This window comes from Grus americana, chromosome 12 (genome assembly GCF_028858705.1).
Source record: "Grus americana isolate bGruAme1 chromosome 12, bGruAme1.mat, whole genome shotgun sequence".
In the NCBI taxonomy this organism is placed as follows: Eukaryota; Metazoa; Chordata; class Aves; order Gruiformes; family Gruidae; genus Grus; species Grus americana.
Window position 1 is genome coordinate 23003801 of NC_072863.1, and position 17147 is coordinate 23020947.

The 17147-nt window shown below is 58.3% G+C and overlaps 1 protein-coding gene across 3 annotated transcripts; it reads right to left on the reverse strand.

Moving 5' to 3' along the window:
• Positions 1–2524: 2524 nt before the first annotated feature.
• On the reverse strand, positions 2525–15546 carry SPRY3 (sprouty RTK signaling antagonist 3). 3 transcript variants are annotated; one of them, XM_054839602.1, is made up of 2 exons: positions 15446–15546; positions 2525–9508 (listed from the first exon to the last, which is right to left on the reverse strand). In XM_054839602.1, the coding sequence occupies exon 2, from the start codon at positions 9459–9461 to the stop codon at positions 8541–8543; it is 921 nt and encodes a 306-aa protein (XP_054695577.1). In that variant the 5' UTR covers positions 9462–9508; positions 15446–15546; the 3' UTR covers positions 2525–8540. The 3 variants fall into 3 exon arrangements, with proteins under 3 accessions (XP_054695577.1, XP_054695575.1, XP_054695576.1); XM_054839600.1 differs by lacking the exon at positions 15446–15546 and adding an exon at positions 13721–13878; XM_054839601.1 differs by lacking the exon at positions 15446–15546 and adding an exon at positions 13323–13690.
• Between the last annotated feature and the right edge of the window lie 1601 nt (positions 15547–17147).

Sequence of the window (17147 nt, forward strand, 5' to 3'; positions counted from 1 at the left end):
CGTGGAGAAGCCATTCTGCAAATCCCTCCAGCCTAAACTCCCGCCCCATGGTCCCCACAACCGATGGTGACAGCGGGGAACTAGATTTGACCTTCTTCCTGGTCCTATCCCACTCTGAATGCCCGGGTTCCTACATGCGTATCACCTTCAGCGTGAGTCAAAAACCAGCTGGCATTTAATTATTCCTTCGTCTCCTCATCACCGTCACTGATGAAGTCACTGACGAAGCAGCGCTTTGGATCCTCAGGGTAGGCTGAATTCCCCTGCTGACCCATTGAAACCGCCACAGCGGCCAGGTTCAGATCCATTACCTTCAGATGTCTTCGGCGTGGAGGGCTGTCGAGAGCTCCTTCCCTCTTTGTAGTCAGTGAAGAGAAATAGGCACTTTCAGGGCATGAGTCATCTGACCTATTTAGCCATCTTAGGAAGAGATGAATGAGTCCTTAAGAGGGCTTGTTTCTTTCCACTGTCTAGACAGCCAACCTCTCGACTGCAAACACCTACCCTTGCTCTCCTGGTGCACGCCAGGAACCCTTCCCAGGCTGGTGAGGGATGATGGCTTCTTGCGGGTTTCCAGCACAGGCAGAGGGTAGGATCACACCTGGACATCCTCAGAGGGATTTGAGTTTGGCCTAACTTTGCTTGCTCTAAAGGCAAGAGAAGATTTTTAACACCAAAAGGGTGGAAATCTACTTCTGGAAAACCTTCTCTGAGGGAGGGTTTCGTGGAGTTCTGGTCCTAGGACAGCATGGTGCAGGCCATTTCAGCTCTGAACAACATCTGGCTGTGCTAGCCAAGAAAAATTGGCTTATTGTTCTAGGCTAAACCAGCAAGAGTGGCCCAGCCATCCAGGTGGTAGAGCTACGGACTGCCACCTGGTGCCACCACCACAGGGGCCCTGTGCCATGGCATGCCTGAGCCCGTGGAGTCTCCACCTGGTCTTCACACAGATGCAAACCAGAAAAGATTGTGCAGTTTAAAGAATCACCCTAATCTTAGGAGAAAGCCCAGTTCCTGTCACTCTTTGTGATTCCTGGGACCACGACAACTTTCTTTACACAGGAGAAGGAAAATGCCTGAGCAAGCAATTACCATCTTTCTCAGATCATCATGGTCTGTAGGCCACCTGCCCGTGCTTCTCTCTAATCTCACATTACAGTTCAGCTCCTGGGCTCTCCTTCACCCTTCCTTTACAGGACCACAGCTGATAAAGATCCGTAGATGCCGGTAAGATTTGGTGGCATGAACTGATGAGGACAGGGAAGGCTTGGGAAGGTGGTACTATACAAACCAAAAGGGCTCTAACGTAGTTAAAAGAAGGCTGTGCATCTAGGAATGAAACTGGTTCGCTGTGTCCAGGAAAGAGGGACTTCGGCACTGGAAAGAGCCAACGGGTGACAAATGGCCTATAGCCATCTTTTGTTTCAAAAGCAGGGGAAGAGTGAGCCACAGCAGGGATCGGACTCACATCTGTACTCCACAACCCTGAGGCAGATCCTCAACGCTGTGGCTGAGGCATCAGAACACATTTTGGAAAGCATGCTCTGATACCAGCAACGGTACAACAGGACTCCAAGACCAGTAAAACAACCTGAGAAAAGGCTTTATGGGGAACGACACGGAGAATGCGTGTTTTTAATTAAGCGCCAGGGTTGAGAGGGCTCTTGAGCACAGGTCTAGCCTAGCAACACTGTCCTACGAAAGGACCCTTGCAGCTAGAGGAAAAAGGTTCAGCCAGACTCAAGGGCTGGAAGCCGAAGCCAACAAATTCACATGGGAATATGGGAGGTGCCACTAACCACGGGATTCATTAGCCACCGAATCGGTGTGGAGGGACTTCATGCTCTGGAAGTGCTCGAATAAAGATCCGCCGACTTTGTGAGAGAAGAGCTTTAGGCAAACAGAAGACACCCTTGAGCCAAGAAGTTGTTACTGGGCCCTGTGCATGCAGAAGTGCACGGAACACTGCCCTGTGATATGCACGGGGAGAGCAGAGGCACCAGCCTGATCCAGCAACTGCTGGTGCTTTGGCCCAGATTCATCCTTTTGGGGCTAAACACATCACCGAGGTGCCTTCTGCAGCTGGTGGGGAGAGACAGCCGTGCCCCAACCGCAGTTCCTCCTGCAGATGCCCATTGCCCTGTGGCATCACCCCATCTCTCCTGGCAAGCAGAAGAAGCCTTCGGAATGTGTTGAAATCTCTGTGGAGTGACTGAAATCCCCCAAATCTCAGGAACTTCTTACCTCAGTCCCTCCCTATTTGCTCCTTCCTCAAGGATCTGGGACAGTCGCAGCAGGGAAGCTCACACTGAGATTTTTGAGGTTTTCCTTAAGCATCAGGAGAGGGCTACCAGGGGAGATCGCATGGAGATAAAAACGATGCCCCCAACACCCAGTCCGTGCCAGCGCAAGCCCAGCCACCCAGCACCCCACAGCCAGTACGAGCCCTGCCGAAGCAGGAGTCTGAGTCATGCCCCGGCCATCAGGAAGACAAGAATGAGACCACGTTCAAAATTAATATATATTTTTATTGAATAGTTGCTCTAAGTGGGCTTGTGAAGCCACCCATAGAATTACTTCTTTCATCTCAGCAGTGATTCAGTAACATTTATTAGCTTTGCAAGAGAAGAAAACCAAACAGAAGAGGGTGCATTAAAATAAATAGGTTTTTTTTTTCTTATCTTTAAAATAAACTTTTCAAATAAATACTTTGGTTTTTTTTTTTTATTTTTTTTCCCTTAAAAGGTACAAGAGTATTGTCAAAAAACAGCCATCAGGTTATAAACATATATTATACCTTATAGAAAGGAACCCAAATCAAGACAGCTGGGGGAGGGACCTCTTTATACACTGTACAGAATGCCTTTGTACCAATTAAACGGAGAATTAGAGGCTTCGGTTCTTGGTACGAGACTCTCCTTTGAAGCCAAGGGTGATCCGTCTTCTAAGGAGAACTTTGTGCTGAGGACACCCGGGGAAGCAGGAGCCCGCGGCAGCCGCTGCCGGTCCGCAGAGCATCGCGAGGGAACGGCTGGGAAGGATGGGCGGGGGGGAAAGGCAGGGCAAGGGGCTCCCATGGGGCAGAGCACGGGCAAGGCAGGGACCGGCTCCAGGATGACCACACACCTCTCGGCTGATGCTGCCGTTGGGACAGAGGGTGCGAGAAACCTCCTCTCCCAGTGCCCAGGCCTGCTGACCAGGGTGGGTTTGGTCCTGCTCATGCTGAAGCTCCTTGGGATGCTGCGGGAAGGTGCAGCAGGAGAGAAACCCAGCGAGAGACCTCACGCTGCTTCCCCTCGCCCCGCACTCGCACGTTCGCTCTGCCCCGCGGAGGTGCGTCACCTCTTCCCATCCGTCCCGCGTCCCTCCTGCCTGCAGTCCCCCTGGAAGGGCAGCGTTCAGCCATCTGGGGATTCTTCCGCAACATCACCCCAAGCAGGACAACAGATCCCACCTGCGCAAGCAGGGAGAAAGACTTTGCAAGAGATCCCGATGCTCGCTGAGAAACACCCCGAAGCAGACTGAGCCCAAAGATATCACAGCTCCGGTTTGGCCCACGTGGACCAGATGCCGACCAGCAGCACCAAGTGCTGCAAGCATCCCGCAGGTCTGGGCTCCGCGGGCTCCTTGAAGGAGACAAGCCTGAACTGGATCCTATTCAAGACCAAGAATGGGCTTTGGGGTGGGGGTACATCCCTTATCTGCTTTCTTCACATGCTGATCACTAAAAGTTAAACCTTCTGATATCTGAAGACCTCCCAGCTTTCTCCAGCCTTGAAACACCTGAGGGCGAGAGACAGAACAAACTAACAAAGCGGGTGCTGGAAACAGCAAGTTTGGGGCACGGTGTGCTCCTTGCCCGTGCAGCCCAGCCGTGCAAAGCTTGCAGCAGCTCCTCTCACCCCTCCGCTCATCCCTCTTTATTGCACTAAAGCAGCCGCTCACAAACCGTTATTCTGAGCTTTGGCATCTTTTGGTTGATGACGCTTCCCCGCCAGTCTTTGGGTTCACATATGGGGATGGGGGAAAGCGAACTCAATGGGATTTTATGGGAATCTGAGAGTCCCAAAGAGCTTCCTCCCTATTCTTTGAGGTACTTGGCTGGCACCGAGATTTCTCAGGGACGAGTGGACAGCACTCCAAGGACCACTTCTGCCCTTCCACCAGGAGGTTTGGGGGAGTTGGGATGGAAGGGAGACTCCACCTCAGTCCCCAGTGACCCCCCCGCTACCAGCGCTGGGACTGACCACACATTTGCCAGTAGGGAAGGAGGGGAGCAGGACCAAGGGAAGCCTTGGAGAAAGCAAGCACCAGCGGGAGCTCATGCGTGGACGGAGCTTTGGAGGTCTGGGTGGGAAGAGGAGGCTCCTGAATGGGGAGCAGAGCGGGGGGACCTCAGGTCCTACTCAGTAGCTCCTGCCTCCTGCTCCTTTGGCACCTGAGTCTCCCTTTCCATGTCTAAATCTGCCCTAAATCTGCATGTTTCCTGGCAAGGGAGCCCACAACAGGTAGAGACACACAACACAGAGCAACGTTCCCTCGCAAAGCAGATCCATCCTTGTCAACTCACAGGGGCGCAGGGAAAACGGAGGACTCAACATGCGACTCTCCCATAAGAAAACCAAAAAGACACGTCAGGACAGAGAGAAACCCAAACTGCCGGGACAAGCAGCTGCAAACAAACATCTGGAGCAGATGTTATCTGACTCATTACAGGGTGGGGCAGGAAAGGGGCTCACAACCCCAACCAAAATTGGAGTCCTCTCTGCAGGGAAACCAAACTATCTGGCAGCCGGAGGTGGGGAGGGAGCAGGATGGATCTGGTCTGAAGATGTTAGGAAAAGCTCAGGAAAGAAACCACAATCGGAGGCTCCCTGCAGCCTTCCTGACACCAGATGAGCTCAGTGAACCAGAGCTGGCCTCCTCAGAGAGCTTTTGGCAAGTCCCAACCCGTCCTTTCTGCTGAGAGCGAGGAGTGGGAGCTCGCTGAGGGCCCCCCAGATGGGGTGGGAGGCAGGAACCCCACGTGAAGCCACCGACGAGCAGGGTGGGGGCTAACACCTCTGCACTTCTCTAGCCCATGCGGCTGCAAGGCTGGGATGTGGCTTTGCCCTCAGCACAGTCAAACCAAAGCCCTGCGCTGGTCTGAGCACCCTCAGCACCCATCCAGGGTTCTCCTCCTCCCCAATTCCCTCCTACGCGCCCCGTATTTTGTAAAATACGTCTCGCGGGTTTGTCATTTCTTGGAGATGAGAGACATCCAAGAGACCTGGAGGGACGACTCAGCCCTGCACCCAGGCGATGGCACGATTCCCCGGTAGAAATGGGACTTCTGCACCGACCCAGAAAAAGCCCATTAGGCAGAAGGCTACTGGCAGGCGTCCTGGCCTCCTACCAGCTACCGAAGGTAAATATGCTGCAATAGTAGTGCAAGGGCTCCGCCTCGCCGTGCTAGTGCCAAGCAAAACTGGCTCCGGGGAGCTGGGATGTGGACAGCCATCTTCTCATCCTACAGCTCCAGCACCTGGGGGAGGTCACCCCGTGCTTGCATGACTTCGGAGGCTGTGAAAATGATGAAGCCTCACATGTTGAGTCATTCCACCATCAGGAGAGGAAGCAATGAATTGCAAAGATACAGAGGTGGTAACTAAATTTACAAGTAGGATCCATTTAAAAAAAGGAGGAGAAAAAAAAAAATCAAAGTAGAGCAAGTTGGAAAATTCTGTTCATTAGTTTTCTTTAAAAAGTTTCAATGAACTATTTCACATTCCCATTCAAGTGAGACAGTTCCTCAAATCCTCAGTGAAAAAGGGACCATTTTTCCCTAAAAAAGTTTGACATTTTTTAGGAATGAAGGAGTTTAATCAGCACCAATAGAAAAGTGAACCGAGCGTTCAAAAGGAAGGGTGCCTCTTGGTGGAAGTCTCTCCCCCCAGCATCGCTTGGAAGTAGGGAGCCAAGCAACTATTGGCATATGGATAAGTATGTTTGCAGTATATTTTATAACTGCTGCCACAGAGACACGGACCGATCTTATGGGGGTACACGCACCTACGGGGCATCCTCTGAGAAGGGCATTGCCTTGAAACCCAACCGATTTCAGAGTCTGGCCTCAGAGGATGCGCAAACTGCACAGGCGCAGCCCTCTCCCGTCCGAATGCCGGGAGATCCCGACTGTAACCCAGAGCATCGTCCTGAATTCCCACAGCTTATGGGAGCGGGCTCTCCATCTTTGGCCAGAGGAAGCATCTTTCAACACCCACCCCTCCCCTAGGCTCCAGGTGAAATCAGGGTGAGCATTTCGGTCAGGTCCGTAATGTGCCCCAGGCACAAACTTCCCACCAGGGATGGGATTCATCTCCCCGTCCACAGGAACCGCAAGTTCAACGTTTGGGTCCCATTTAGGTCAAGGGAAACAGGCACCACCAGAACATAATCTAATGAATAATGTTTTCAAGCAGGATGAATCACTCTCTGGAACCGCTTTTCTCTGCAAGAGAGGGAGCTTGGATCAGCCGCGATTTTTAGATAGCACATGTACAGAAAGAGGAATCCCATCGTGAGAGCCTACCTCCTGCCTCCCCCCACAGCCAGCACTAAATCGCACCCTCTCTCTGCAAAGCAGACCCCCCCCAGGACAATCTGTAAACCTCCCTTTCCCCCCTCTCCCGACTACCTAGGAACTAAAGGTCTGGGAGTAGCAATAAACAGACTGGGACATCATCTTCCAGCATGTGCAAGTGCACCAGGAAGCCAAACCTCGCACCTGGCACCGTTCACAGCAGTATCGTGAATATTATTAGTAATAGACCTAGCCATCCTAACGTTATATTTATATATACAAAAATAGATCCACAGAACTCTACGCAAAGAGGTGGCGGAGGGAAGGGATGAGCCCTGGACAGCGGGGTCTTGGAGGAAGCCAAGGGACATGTTGCATATATTTCTCCGGAGGAACCATTCGCTTCCCTCTGTGCTCACACCCCTCGTAGGAGGGACAGGCGGGCAGAGCCGAGCCCTGGGACACCATCCCGGCTCCACACTCCCCCGACCGATGCCAGCAGGGTCACAACTGAGAGCTGGCGCCGCGCGCTTGCAAGAGGAGATGGGGCTGAGTCCAGGACCAGGAGGAACTCCCTGCAACCGTAGGGTTTGGCTTATCATCATCATCACAGCAAGTAAACCGTGCAGCCCTGACCCCCACCCAGATTTCCTTCTGGTCTGCAGACGGTCCAGCCCCAGGGCTTGGTTCAGACCCATCTCCAGTTTGCCGCCGGCGTCTGCTGTTGCAGAACACCCTTCAGCAGTGCCGGCAGGGTTTGCTTGCCGGCGTGACGCTGGTGTCGGCGTGACACGCCGGGGCGGGCAAGGAAAGTGAGGTGAGGATGCAAAGGCAGCTTCTGCAGGGAGGGAAGGTCAGGCTCCCCGTCTTTTGACACCCCCTTCTGCTCTCTGCTTCCCTCCAGCCCAAAGCAGGAGCTGCAGAAGTCCCCAGGAGCGGTGCTAGTTGACACAAGAGCAGTGCGAGCGGCAGTTGTTGGCAGTTGTGTTTGGGGTGGTTTGGTGTTTTGTTTTTTTTTTTTTTTTAAAGTGAATTCAGTGCTGGTGGAAGGTACCAGATCGGGGGCTCGAGCACGGAGCCGGTGCCTGTGGCATCTGCTCGGTGGTGGGGTGGAGCTGGGCGGCAGCTCCCATCCCACCAGGGTTTGTGCTCTGGAGGCAGCCCTTCAAGGCATTGAGAAATGAATGGCAATTTCAAACCAGCTTCTTGTTCTCAGCCAAATCCCAGAGGGGACCTTTCCCTCGCTGCAGTCGGGCAGAAGCGAGTGGGCTGGGCTGCCTCCGATAGCTCCTTCCCCTGCCAGAAGGTTTCTAAAGCTTCCCACACCTTCCCTTCCTCTTTGAGACAGAAAAATACGATGCCACCTCATTTTGAAGCTTGCTTGCTTCTCCCAGCAACTTCCAAGCCCAGAGGGAAGCCACTGCCACTGGTGGGACCCCACGGCACACCAGCGCCTTGGGGAAAGCAGACCTACTGCCACATGAGAGGAGAGAGACCACCCATGAAAAGTGCTGGAGAGAGAGAGAGGAAGAGAGGGAAGGAGGTCTGGCTCCTGGAGGACTCTTGCACAGGGGATGCGCCGACCTGCCTCTTCCCCGCATCGGGAGGGACCACACCGTGGGGCAGCGGCAGGTCCTCAAACCCTCTGAGAGCAGAGTCCAGAGGTGTTGTGTCCCCCCCCAGCCCAGCCCTGGGTCGCCCTTCCCCACGGGGAAGGTCCAGGGAGGGCACCCGCAGCTCTCTGCCTCTCCCGCTCCCTCGCCGGGGTGTGCAAAACCGCCGTTCCCCCACCAGCTGGTCAGCCAGCCGCCTTCCTGCCGGACCGGGGGACCCCCAGTTCACCCATCTCATTCCCAGGAGGTGATGGTGGGCAGGGGGGAGTGCTGCAGAGCAAGGGGAGACGAAGGAGAAGGGGGATGGAGCGGAGAGGAGGAGGAGGAGGAAGAGGAGTAAAGCCTGCTTCTCCTCCCCGGGAGGGTCATACCGGCTTATCCAGCGTCTTGGGGAAAGGCGTGCCGCTGGAGGAGGAGATCTTTCTGCAGACCGTGTTGGTGTGGCTCTGGCAGCGGCAGCCGGGTCGTTTCAGACCGTCGTAACCCCGCTGGCAAAGTTTGAGGCACCCCAGGGTAGGAAAGTAGCAGCAGAGGCAGGGCATGAGGAGAGAGAGGAAGCTCATGGCAGCCCAGCGGGCGCAGCAGGACCCCGGCCCGCAGGAGCAGGGGTCGTCGGCGCAGGTGTCCTCGTCGTCGGTGGAGCAGTGGTAGAAGAGACCCTTGACGCAGCAGAGGCAAGTCCCGTAGTCGAGGAGGCTCTCGGGGGAGCAGAGGCAGCGCTGGTTGCAGAGCCAGCAGGAGGGCAGGCTGCGGGCGGCCGTGCAACGGGCACACTTGCATCGCCCGCACTCCTCGCAGATGAAGAGGTGGCCGGTGTGGAGGGTGGGCTTCTCCGCCACCCCCTTCAGCGGCGATTCCTCCGGTTTCAGCTCGCCGGCCCGGGGCTGCGTCCGGATGAGGGAGTGCCCGGAGTGGGAAGGCGTGAGGCTGCTCAGGAGGCGCTGGTCGGAGGCGGTGGTGCTTTGGGAGACGGAGCTGGCTGTGCTGGAGTGGCTCATGTGCTGCTGCAGAGGTGGCATCTGGTGCTGTTGGCTGTGGCTGCGGTGCAGGTCCTGGAAGGTGGAAGACACCAAGCGGTCCTGGGACCACTCTTGCTTGTGCGGTGGCTGCGACAGGGATGGGTTGGAGCGGGCTTGCTGGAAGCAGACGGCCGGTCTCTCCACGTAGTTGTTGCTGGCACGGATGGAGCGGATTTGGTCAATGGACAGGACCTGCTGGAAGTCCTCAGCGGGTGGGTCCATCGTCTCGTCACAGCTGAGTTCAGCCACACTGGAAGAGAGCTGCATTTCCAGGAGCGAGGAGACCCTGCGGCATCAGGGCACATCTAAAAATCCTAAAGGATGGGGCAGGAAGACAGAGAAAACATTTGGGTTACATTTTATAATGGATCCATCCATACAAAGCAGGAAGCAAAGACTGGCTGGAGAGCTCCTAATGAAGGTATTTCCAACAACCAGACTCAAAGTACTTCTGCGCCTGGGGAGAGAGGCTGGACACGTCCAGAAAGCAAGGGCTGTAAGATCTGTCCCTTGAAACAGGTGGACGCAGCATCTCCCCACACTTTTGACCTTTCCGTGTCCTTCCAGAGGATTTCCCATCCCCTCGCCAGCACTGATGGGCTCCATCTGTCCTCCCTCTCCTTCCCCAGGGGAAAGCACCGGCCCTCTCTAGAGGAGGGGAAATTTGAAGTTGCGACTTATCCAGAGCCAGTGACAGGGCTGGGAACGGCATCTCCTCCGGAGCAGGAGACCCTGTTTTGGGGCTTCCCAGCACTCCCCGCTCAGCATCCCGGTGCGGTACCTTGTACGCGCCCAGGGGCGCCGGGATAGAGGGGAACTGAACGCGTTTAATTTCAGGCGGCATCAGCAATAAATTGCAACTAACGAGGGACACGCTCGGCCAGGGACACGCCAAGCCACAGACTCCCCGAGTCCTGGCGCTTCCCGCTGCAGCATCCTGTTTTCCCACGCACAACCCAGTGACAGCCCAGCAATGAATTTACCCCCGTGAGGAACACTGAGAAGGGCAGGCTTCTCTTTAAGCCCGGCACAAACACAGGGTGAAGCAGGGAAAGCAGACTTTGCATCAGGCAAGCCCCGTCTTGTTCCTCACAGCGATGCTGCCATGCTGTTCGCCGTCGTTTTCAGGAAACGGCACTTCCCCGAGTCTGCAGTGCTGGCGGCGGCGCCGGCTTTATCCAGAGGGAAGGTCAGGAGCGTCCGAGGGCTGTGGGCAGGGAGCACCCCCGTGTCCCACAACTCCCCCCTTCCCCGGCAGGTTTGTCCTCATGGCATCAGCACCTTCGCCAAAACCTCGGGGCTGCCAGACCCTGCCGCCGGCATCTGGGTGAAGCCTCCGCGGGGCTGGGGCTGGGCGAGGAGAGGGGGCAGGCAGGAGTGGGTCTGCCACGGAGCCACGGCTTGGCCCTTAGCAGGGAGGGAGGGAGAAACTTCCCGCTTCTGCTGCTGGCAAAACGGAGCTGCCCAGGAGCGCGCAGAGGACGGAAGCCATTCGTTGCATGCCAGCCCCCAGCAAAGAGCTTTCCCCCAGCGCCTCCAGCCCAGCTTTCAGTATCGGATACGTGCTTTCCGTGCTCAGCCAACTTCCCCGGGACAAAGCCGTTCTCCTCTGGCAGATCAAACGAGTGATCCCTCAGTGACACAGATATTGTCACGGTGCCCGGGCCCACAGGAAGACTCTGTTTCGATAGGAAGCTCCCCACGGGCCGTGCACATGGTCAGCAGGCCAGGCGGCCGGCAGCGGCGGAGGCTTTCAAGTAGGTGAGGGGCCACAGGTAGAATCTGCTCATGCAGCAGAGAGAGGCAGAGGGAAGATTGATTTTCATTAGCTAGGCTGACCTTGAAGAGCAGGGAAAAGCAAAGGCAACTTACGTTGACTGTTCAAGCAAGATCTGGCCTCTCCCATCCCCCTTCCCCGGAAAGAAAAGGCAACTGATCTGCTGAGATTTGGGGTTTTTCTGCGCACGGAGCCCACCTGCCGCCCCCTCCGTGTGCTCTCAAGTGAGATGCTCACCCCGTCCAGGGAGATGCAGACGGAGAATGAGTCACTCTCCCAGGACACCCACAATTGGTTTGGACACCAATTTGTGTAACAGAAATATCAAGGTGAATTAGGAGGGCATGGCTGACCCAGGGAAGGTTTTGTGAGCACCGTGCCAGGATAGGAACGGGCCACGGAGGCAAAACACCCTCTTGTGAGCTGTTACGCGCCACCACTGAGCTCCTCACCTGGGAAAGCCTTACTAAAGCACAGGCTGGTGAGCTGGAGCCCTCCGGACCCCTGAAGAGATACGACACATCTCAGTCCGCAGCCAGGACCACGCAGAGGGGAGCAGAGAGCAGCCTCAGGGGGTTCCCACACCCCTCATGACCCAGATCCCGTCTTGGGGTGGGATCGTTAGGGGACGATGCTGATTTACAGCCAGGGAGGAGCTGCTCGCATCTGGGTGTCCGTCACCTCTAAGACGTGCGCTGAGTACTTGGGCACTAGGACTCGGCCAGCGAGACTCCCGTCAGGTTCCCGTGTGGGATTTAAACCAAGGTGGGACCCAAAGGGAGAGACGGAGGCAGCGGAGGGTCCCACTGCGATGGAGGCAGTGGAACTGGGAGATGAAGAGCAGCCAAAGATCAGATCCAGTACAGCTACACCCAATCCTCTGTGCGAGACCTGGAGCTCAGGAGGCACGAGGAGACCCGGGAGCTGTGCCTAGGCAGGACAAGATGCACCGGGGACACGGCGGGACGAACAGAGCCGCAGGGACAGCAGGCAGAGAGGAGCCGGCAATGGGGCCACGCAGCGTGTTGCAACCCGGACACGTAGGAGCTGGGTCCGGGGATTGCACGCAGCATCCCGGGCAAGACAGGTCCTGGGAGGACCCCCAGCACTCAGCGCTCCTGGACGTAGGATCTCCAGGCGTAGGGTTAGACATGGACCCAGGCTTGCTGGCGAGGGGAGGCAAAGCTCCCTCTGGGACCCAAGGGGACGTGAGCCTGAGGATCTGTGGGATCCAGTCAGCGGGATGGAGGGGAAGAGGGACTGAATGACCGGAGCTGGGACCCCCCTCCTTCCCCCACCCCGGGGGTGGGGGGGGGCGCAGTGCCCCCCACTTGCTCCCAGCCTTCCCAGCTCCAGCCCGATCCGCGGGGCTGCAACCAGTCCACATCCCGGCCCCCATCCCCGAGCACTGCTGCAGCCCTCCCTGCCTACCTGCCCGCCCGGGGGGGACCGGGCAGCGTGTCCCCAGCCTCCTCCTCCTCCTCCTCCTCCTCCTCCTCCTCCTCACACCCTGCCTGCGAGGCAGGCATGCCAGCCCCGGAAACCGGGCGAGCTTTATGGCCGCCAGCAGCCCCAAACATATAAAGTTCGTGTGATAATGGGCCAGAGGAGGGATCGTAAAAGCAAATGATTTACAGGCTGGCGGTGGCTGCGAGCCGGGGACGAGCTGCACGGGGCGCCCAGGTGGGAGAGAAGGGGCTTTTTCCCTCCGGAGGGACCCCCGCACCCCGCGCCGGGTGCTGCGGGGTGGAGCGGGGCGGTGGCGAGAGGCCGATCCCCCCCCCAGCCCCGCTCTGCACGCAGCCCACGCGTGGCCCGGATCCGGGCTGTAGCCCCCCGTGCACAGACCCGCCGTGTGCTGGCTCCTCCAGCCCTCCGTGCAACACAGCCCACGCGCGGCTCGGAAACGGATCCGTCCCGCAGCCCCCAGCCCCACCGTGCGCACAGCCCACGCGTTTCCAGGACCTCCGAGCACCGCCGTGCACGCAGTCCGTTCGCGTCCAGGACGCCTCAGCCCCTCCGTTGACACAACCCACGCGTGACTCTGACCCGCACCTAGCCCCCAGCCCTATCGCATACACCCCACGCGTGTCCAGGACTCCCAGCTTCATTGCACACTCACAGACCGTGCGCGCCCAGGGACCCGCGTTCCCTCGGCAAACAGCCCACGCGTGTCCAGCACCCCCGCCCCCTCGACACGCACTGCCCACGCGTGTCTACAACCCACCCACCCCCCTCCTCACGCCGCGCACACAGCGGCGTCCCCGGCCCCGGGATCTCCACCCGCGCCTAGCCCCGCCGCTCACACCCCACGCGTGTCCCCGTCCCGCAGCCGCGCCGGGCGGACTCACCCCGCCGCCGCCGCCTCCGCCGGTCCATCCGCCCGCGGAGCGCCGAGCCCGGCCCCGGGACACCGGCCGGCCCGGAGCGGAGCGGGGCTGCCTAGGGGCGGCCGGCGGCGGGCATGGACGCGGGGCACCGCCCGCCCGCCCGGCCCCGCAACCGCGCCGTGCTCCGCGCCCCGGGGAGCGGGAGCGGGGCCGGGCCGGGCCGCCCGCGGGGGCAGCGAGGCAGAGCCCGGGAGGGCTGCCCGGCTCCGGGTTGTGAATGCGGGCTGGTCCCCGGCGCTCCTTGTGAATGGGGGCAGCGTGGAGGATGGGAGGGAGGGATTTATTGCTGCCCGTTAGCATCTCTCTCTCTCCCTCTCTCTGCCGCTCGCCTTCCCGGAGCTGGAGCTCTTAATGCTTACCTAAGTGGCGTCATCCACTGAAATTGAATCGGCCCATTAGCGGTCCCCATAGAGCCCCGGGCATCCGCTCCCCAGATAATGACTGCAACGGAGCCGAGCGCAGCGCCGGGGCTGCGGGATGCAGCAGGCACTATTTAAACATTTCCGTCTGCCTCGGGCTCCGCTTCCCCCCCCCCCCCCCCCCCCCCGCCTCCCTGCGCCCACCGGGACAGCCCGCCCCGGGCCCCGCCGCCCCCCAGCCCGTCGTGCCCCCTGGGACCGGCCGCAGGGGCCGCGCTGCCTCGGCACGGGAGGGGGGGGGAATCGTCGGCTCCCGGCGGCGCAGGGTGGGCTCGGGTCAGGCTGACGCGGTGGGCAGGTTGTGTCGGGCCGCGAAGGGCCGCTACGGACTATCGGGGTCCGTCGCCTCGCGTGGATCGCTTGATCCGTACGTCACCGTGGAATGGGCACGGTCGCCTTCTCCCCTCGCACGCGCCTGTCCAGCTCGACTCGTCCTGGGCATCTCGGGAGGCATCAGGGGAGCCCAGAGGCCGTCCACCCCGATACCACCAAAAAAAGTCTCAGCCGATACCTGAATTGGGTCCGGTAATGGAAGCTCAGGGCAGAGAGGCTGGAAAGGGGCTTTTCTGCACCGAGATCTGCAGAACCAGTCCACGCCCGCCCCATTCCCCCAGAAACAAAACCCTCAGGCTCAAGGTCCAAACAGGACCTGGACTTTCCATCCCAGATGTTTCCCCGAGTCGCTGCGCGCTCCCTCCTGGTGCTGCTTCCTCTAAGGCAGCAACCGCTGCTGGAGCACCAGGGACCCTTGTGATACCTCTCGGCCCCGTTTATAAATAAATTGGACCTGGTTCGGCAGTCCCAAAGACACAAGGCCTCTCCTTGATGACACCGGACATTGGCTATGGACCCCACCAGAGCTCCCACCCTCACTTTATTCCTCTCAACACTTCCAGGTTGGTCACCCATCCTCTCTGGTAGCGTTCGCCGGATGAACGAAGCAACATTACCAGCTCAGGGAGGGCTCAGAACCTGTCTCCAAGAAGTGATGCTGAAGCCACCAGGCCCTCAACCGCCCCAGCCAGTCCCTGGCAGCGTGGGAGCCCAGTCCCCCGGGGCGGGCAGCTGCCAGAGGCTCGGCCACGCGTTGCCGGTGTGGGCTGCTGATGGGCAGCGCGGGGTCTGGGTGCGTGAGAGCAGGCTGGGGGGACAGGGAAGAGAAGGAGCCTGGATAAGGGCAACCGAACCAGCTCTGCCGCTTGTTGCCCTAACAGATGGGCATAAACCGGGATGATCCCACTGACCTCAGTGGCTCCCTCCCAGTTGATGCCAGCAGAAGCGCTGGAGTCCTCCCAGCAAGGGCCAGTGCCCCTGCTCCCCCCACGGGGTACCCAGCTGAGCCTCTCCAGGCTCATTTTTAGGCATTTCTAGGCTGAGTGTTTCTCCGTCTCCACAGGATCCCGCCAGAGATGCTCCTCCAGGAGGGGTTTCTCCAGGACGAACGAGTCCCTGACAGCATCCCTCAGCTACAGCTCAACGCTGCATCCCCCTGTGCCCCCACGAGCCCCTCCTCTTCTCCCCATCGCTCTCAGCTCCCTCTTTAAAGGCGCAGAAAGGATCCGAGTTGCCCGATTCCCGGCGACCGCCAGCTGGCTGTGAGCACCTGACTCCTCAAAGCACGTGTGATGTCCTCCCTTTCTCCCAGCCCAAATCTATCACTCCCACCTTGAGGTGCCGGTGATTCAGGCTTCCCTCCGCTGGCTCACAGCATCCCTAGCGCAGCCTGCGTCGTGCTCAGCCAGCGCTGCTTTATTCCTCACCCGCTGCCGAGGGAGGGCCAAAAAGGCATGAATGCAGAGATACCGAGACAAGTGGGAGGGTGGGAAGCCGAGGGAGAATAGCAGCCTCCTGGTGAGTTATTGACCGCAGCATCTCTGAAGAGGAGGGCTGGGAACCCGAGTGCATTTGAAAAGCAGAAAAGTTTAGAGCCGCTCCCAAAGGAAGGGTCTGGGACAGAACCTCGGGCAGGTTTTCGGAGGGTTTTTGGCTGTCGGAAGAGGGATGGGGTTCCCTGACGGTGCACAGCCATGATATGAGCCGTGTCAGAGGAAGGTGTCAGACTTAGGAGAATCTCTCCCCGCGCGGGGTCTGCGGGAGCGAGCGGCTGCCCCGAACGCGGGATTTAACATCCCCGGGGCCCCAAGCACCGCTGCCTCTGCCCCTTTCGGCCACTACCGGAGCCGACCCCAGCTCCTCTTCACCGGCTCTTTGGACTGATTTCACTCCTCCTCCCGGTTTGGATTCAACACCTTTTAACCCCTCAAACACCCTTGGGGTCCTGTTCAAAGGCACAGGGAGAGAAGCAGCTGCCAGCAGTCCCCTTCGCTGCCCTTATTTTAGGTGCTGTCAGCACATCTCCCGCCTGGGACAGCCGATAGCACCGAGATACGGGCGCTGAGCCGGCAGCACCGCATCCCCGTGTCCCCAGCTCCAGCCGAGCCCGCTCAGCCAGTCCCCAGCGCCTGTTGCAGATCTCTGCCTTGGGGGAACCCTCACCCCCGGCAATCCCCACGGGTCACCAGTGTTCCTCCCTGCTTTGCTCTTTCTGCTCCCCCTGCACATCCCCAACACCACAAAAAAAGGTGGGGAGTTACTCGCCTTCCTTTCCCTCCTCAATAAATGTTTCTCTAGCTACACGTGCACATTTCACAGCTAAACCTGGAGCCTGAAGAACTTAATTGCGATTTTAAAACAACCAGGAGAGCTCGGCACTGTTTTCTAGGCACGTTGTCCAGCCGCCTCCAAGCCTGACCACCGCTGGTCCTGCCTGTGCAGACAGCCGAACAATTAACCGCTGCAAATCAGTCCGGAAGCGGGCAGCCGAGAGGAGAATATCCCAGAGCAAGGCCGAAGATGTCTGGTGTCTTCTGATGCTATTAGCCAAGCTTGGGCACAGGGGGAGGGCAAAGTCGTCTTCAGTGAAAGACGATGCGGGGTGGAGGGGGAGAGAAAAAAAGGAGGGGATAAAGAGAAGATGCGATTCCCCTGATTAAATCAGCCAGAAACAATGAGGTGCTGGTGCCCTCTAATTTTTAGATTCACAGATTTTAGGGCCAGAAGGGACCGTGATGTTCATCTAGCCTGACAGTCTGTATTACGTAAAAGCCACTTGAAGCCAGACAGTGCCACTAGCTTTTTAGAAGCAACAGCAAGCGCTGGGGAACTTATTAAAAGACCGCGACTCTCCTAGGGCGGAGGGACACGTGGCTCCCAACACACGCTTTGCTAAGGAGGGGGCCAGGTACATCCACCCCACTGGGCTCCAGCTGAACGGACGGCAGCGCTGGGGGAAAGAAAACATCCTTTCCCTTCCCTATCACCGAGTTCCTCTGCCCAGCAAAGAGGGATAAGCAAGCAGGGAAAAAAG

Excerpts from the sequence above, each read along its gene's own strand:
- SPRY3 (XM_054839602.1), bottom strand. The coding sequence starts at position 9,461 with ATGCAGCTCTCTTCCAGTGTGGCTGAACTCAGCTGTGACGAGACGATG.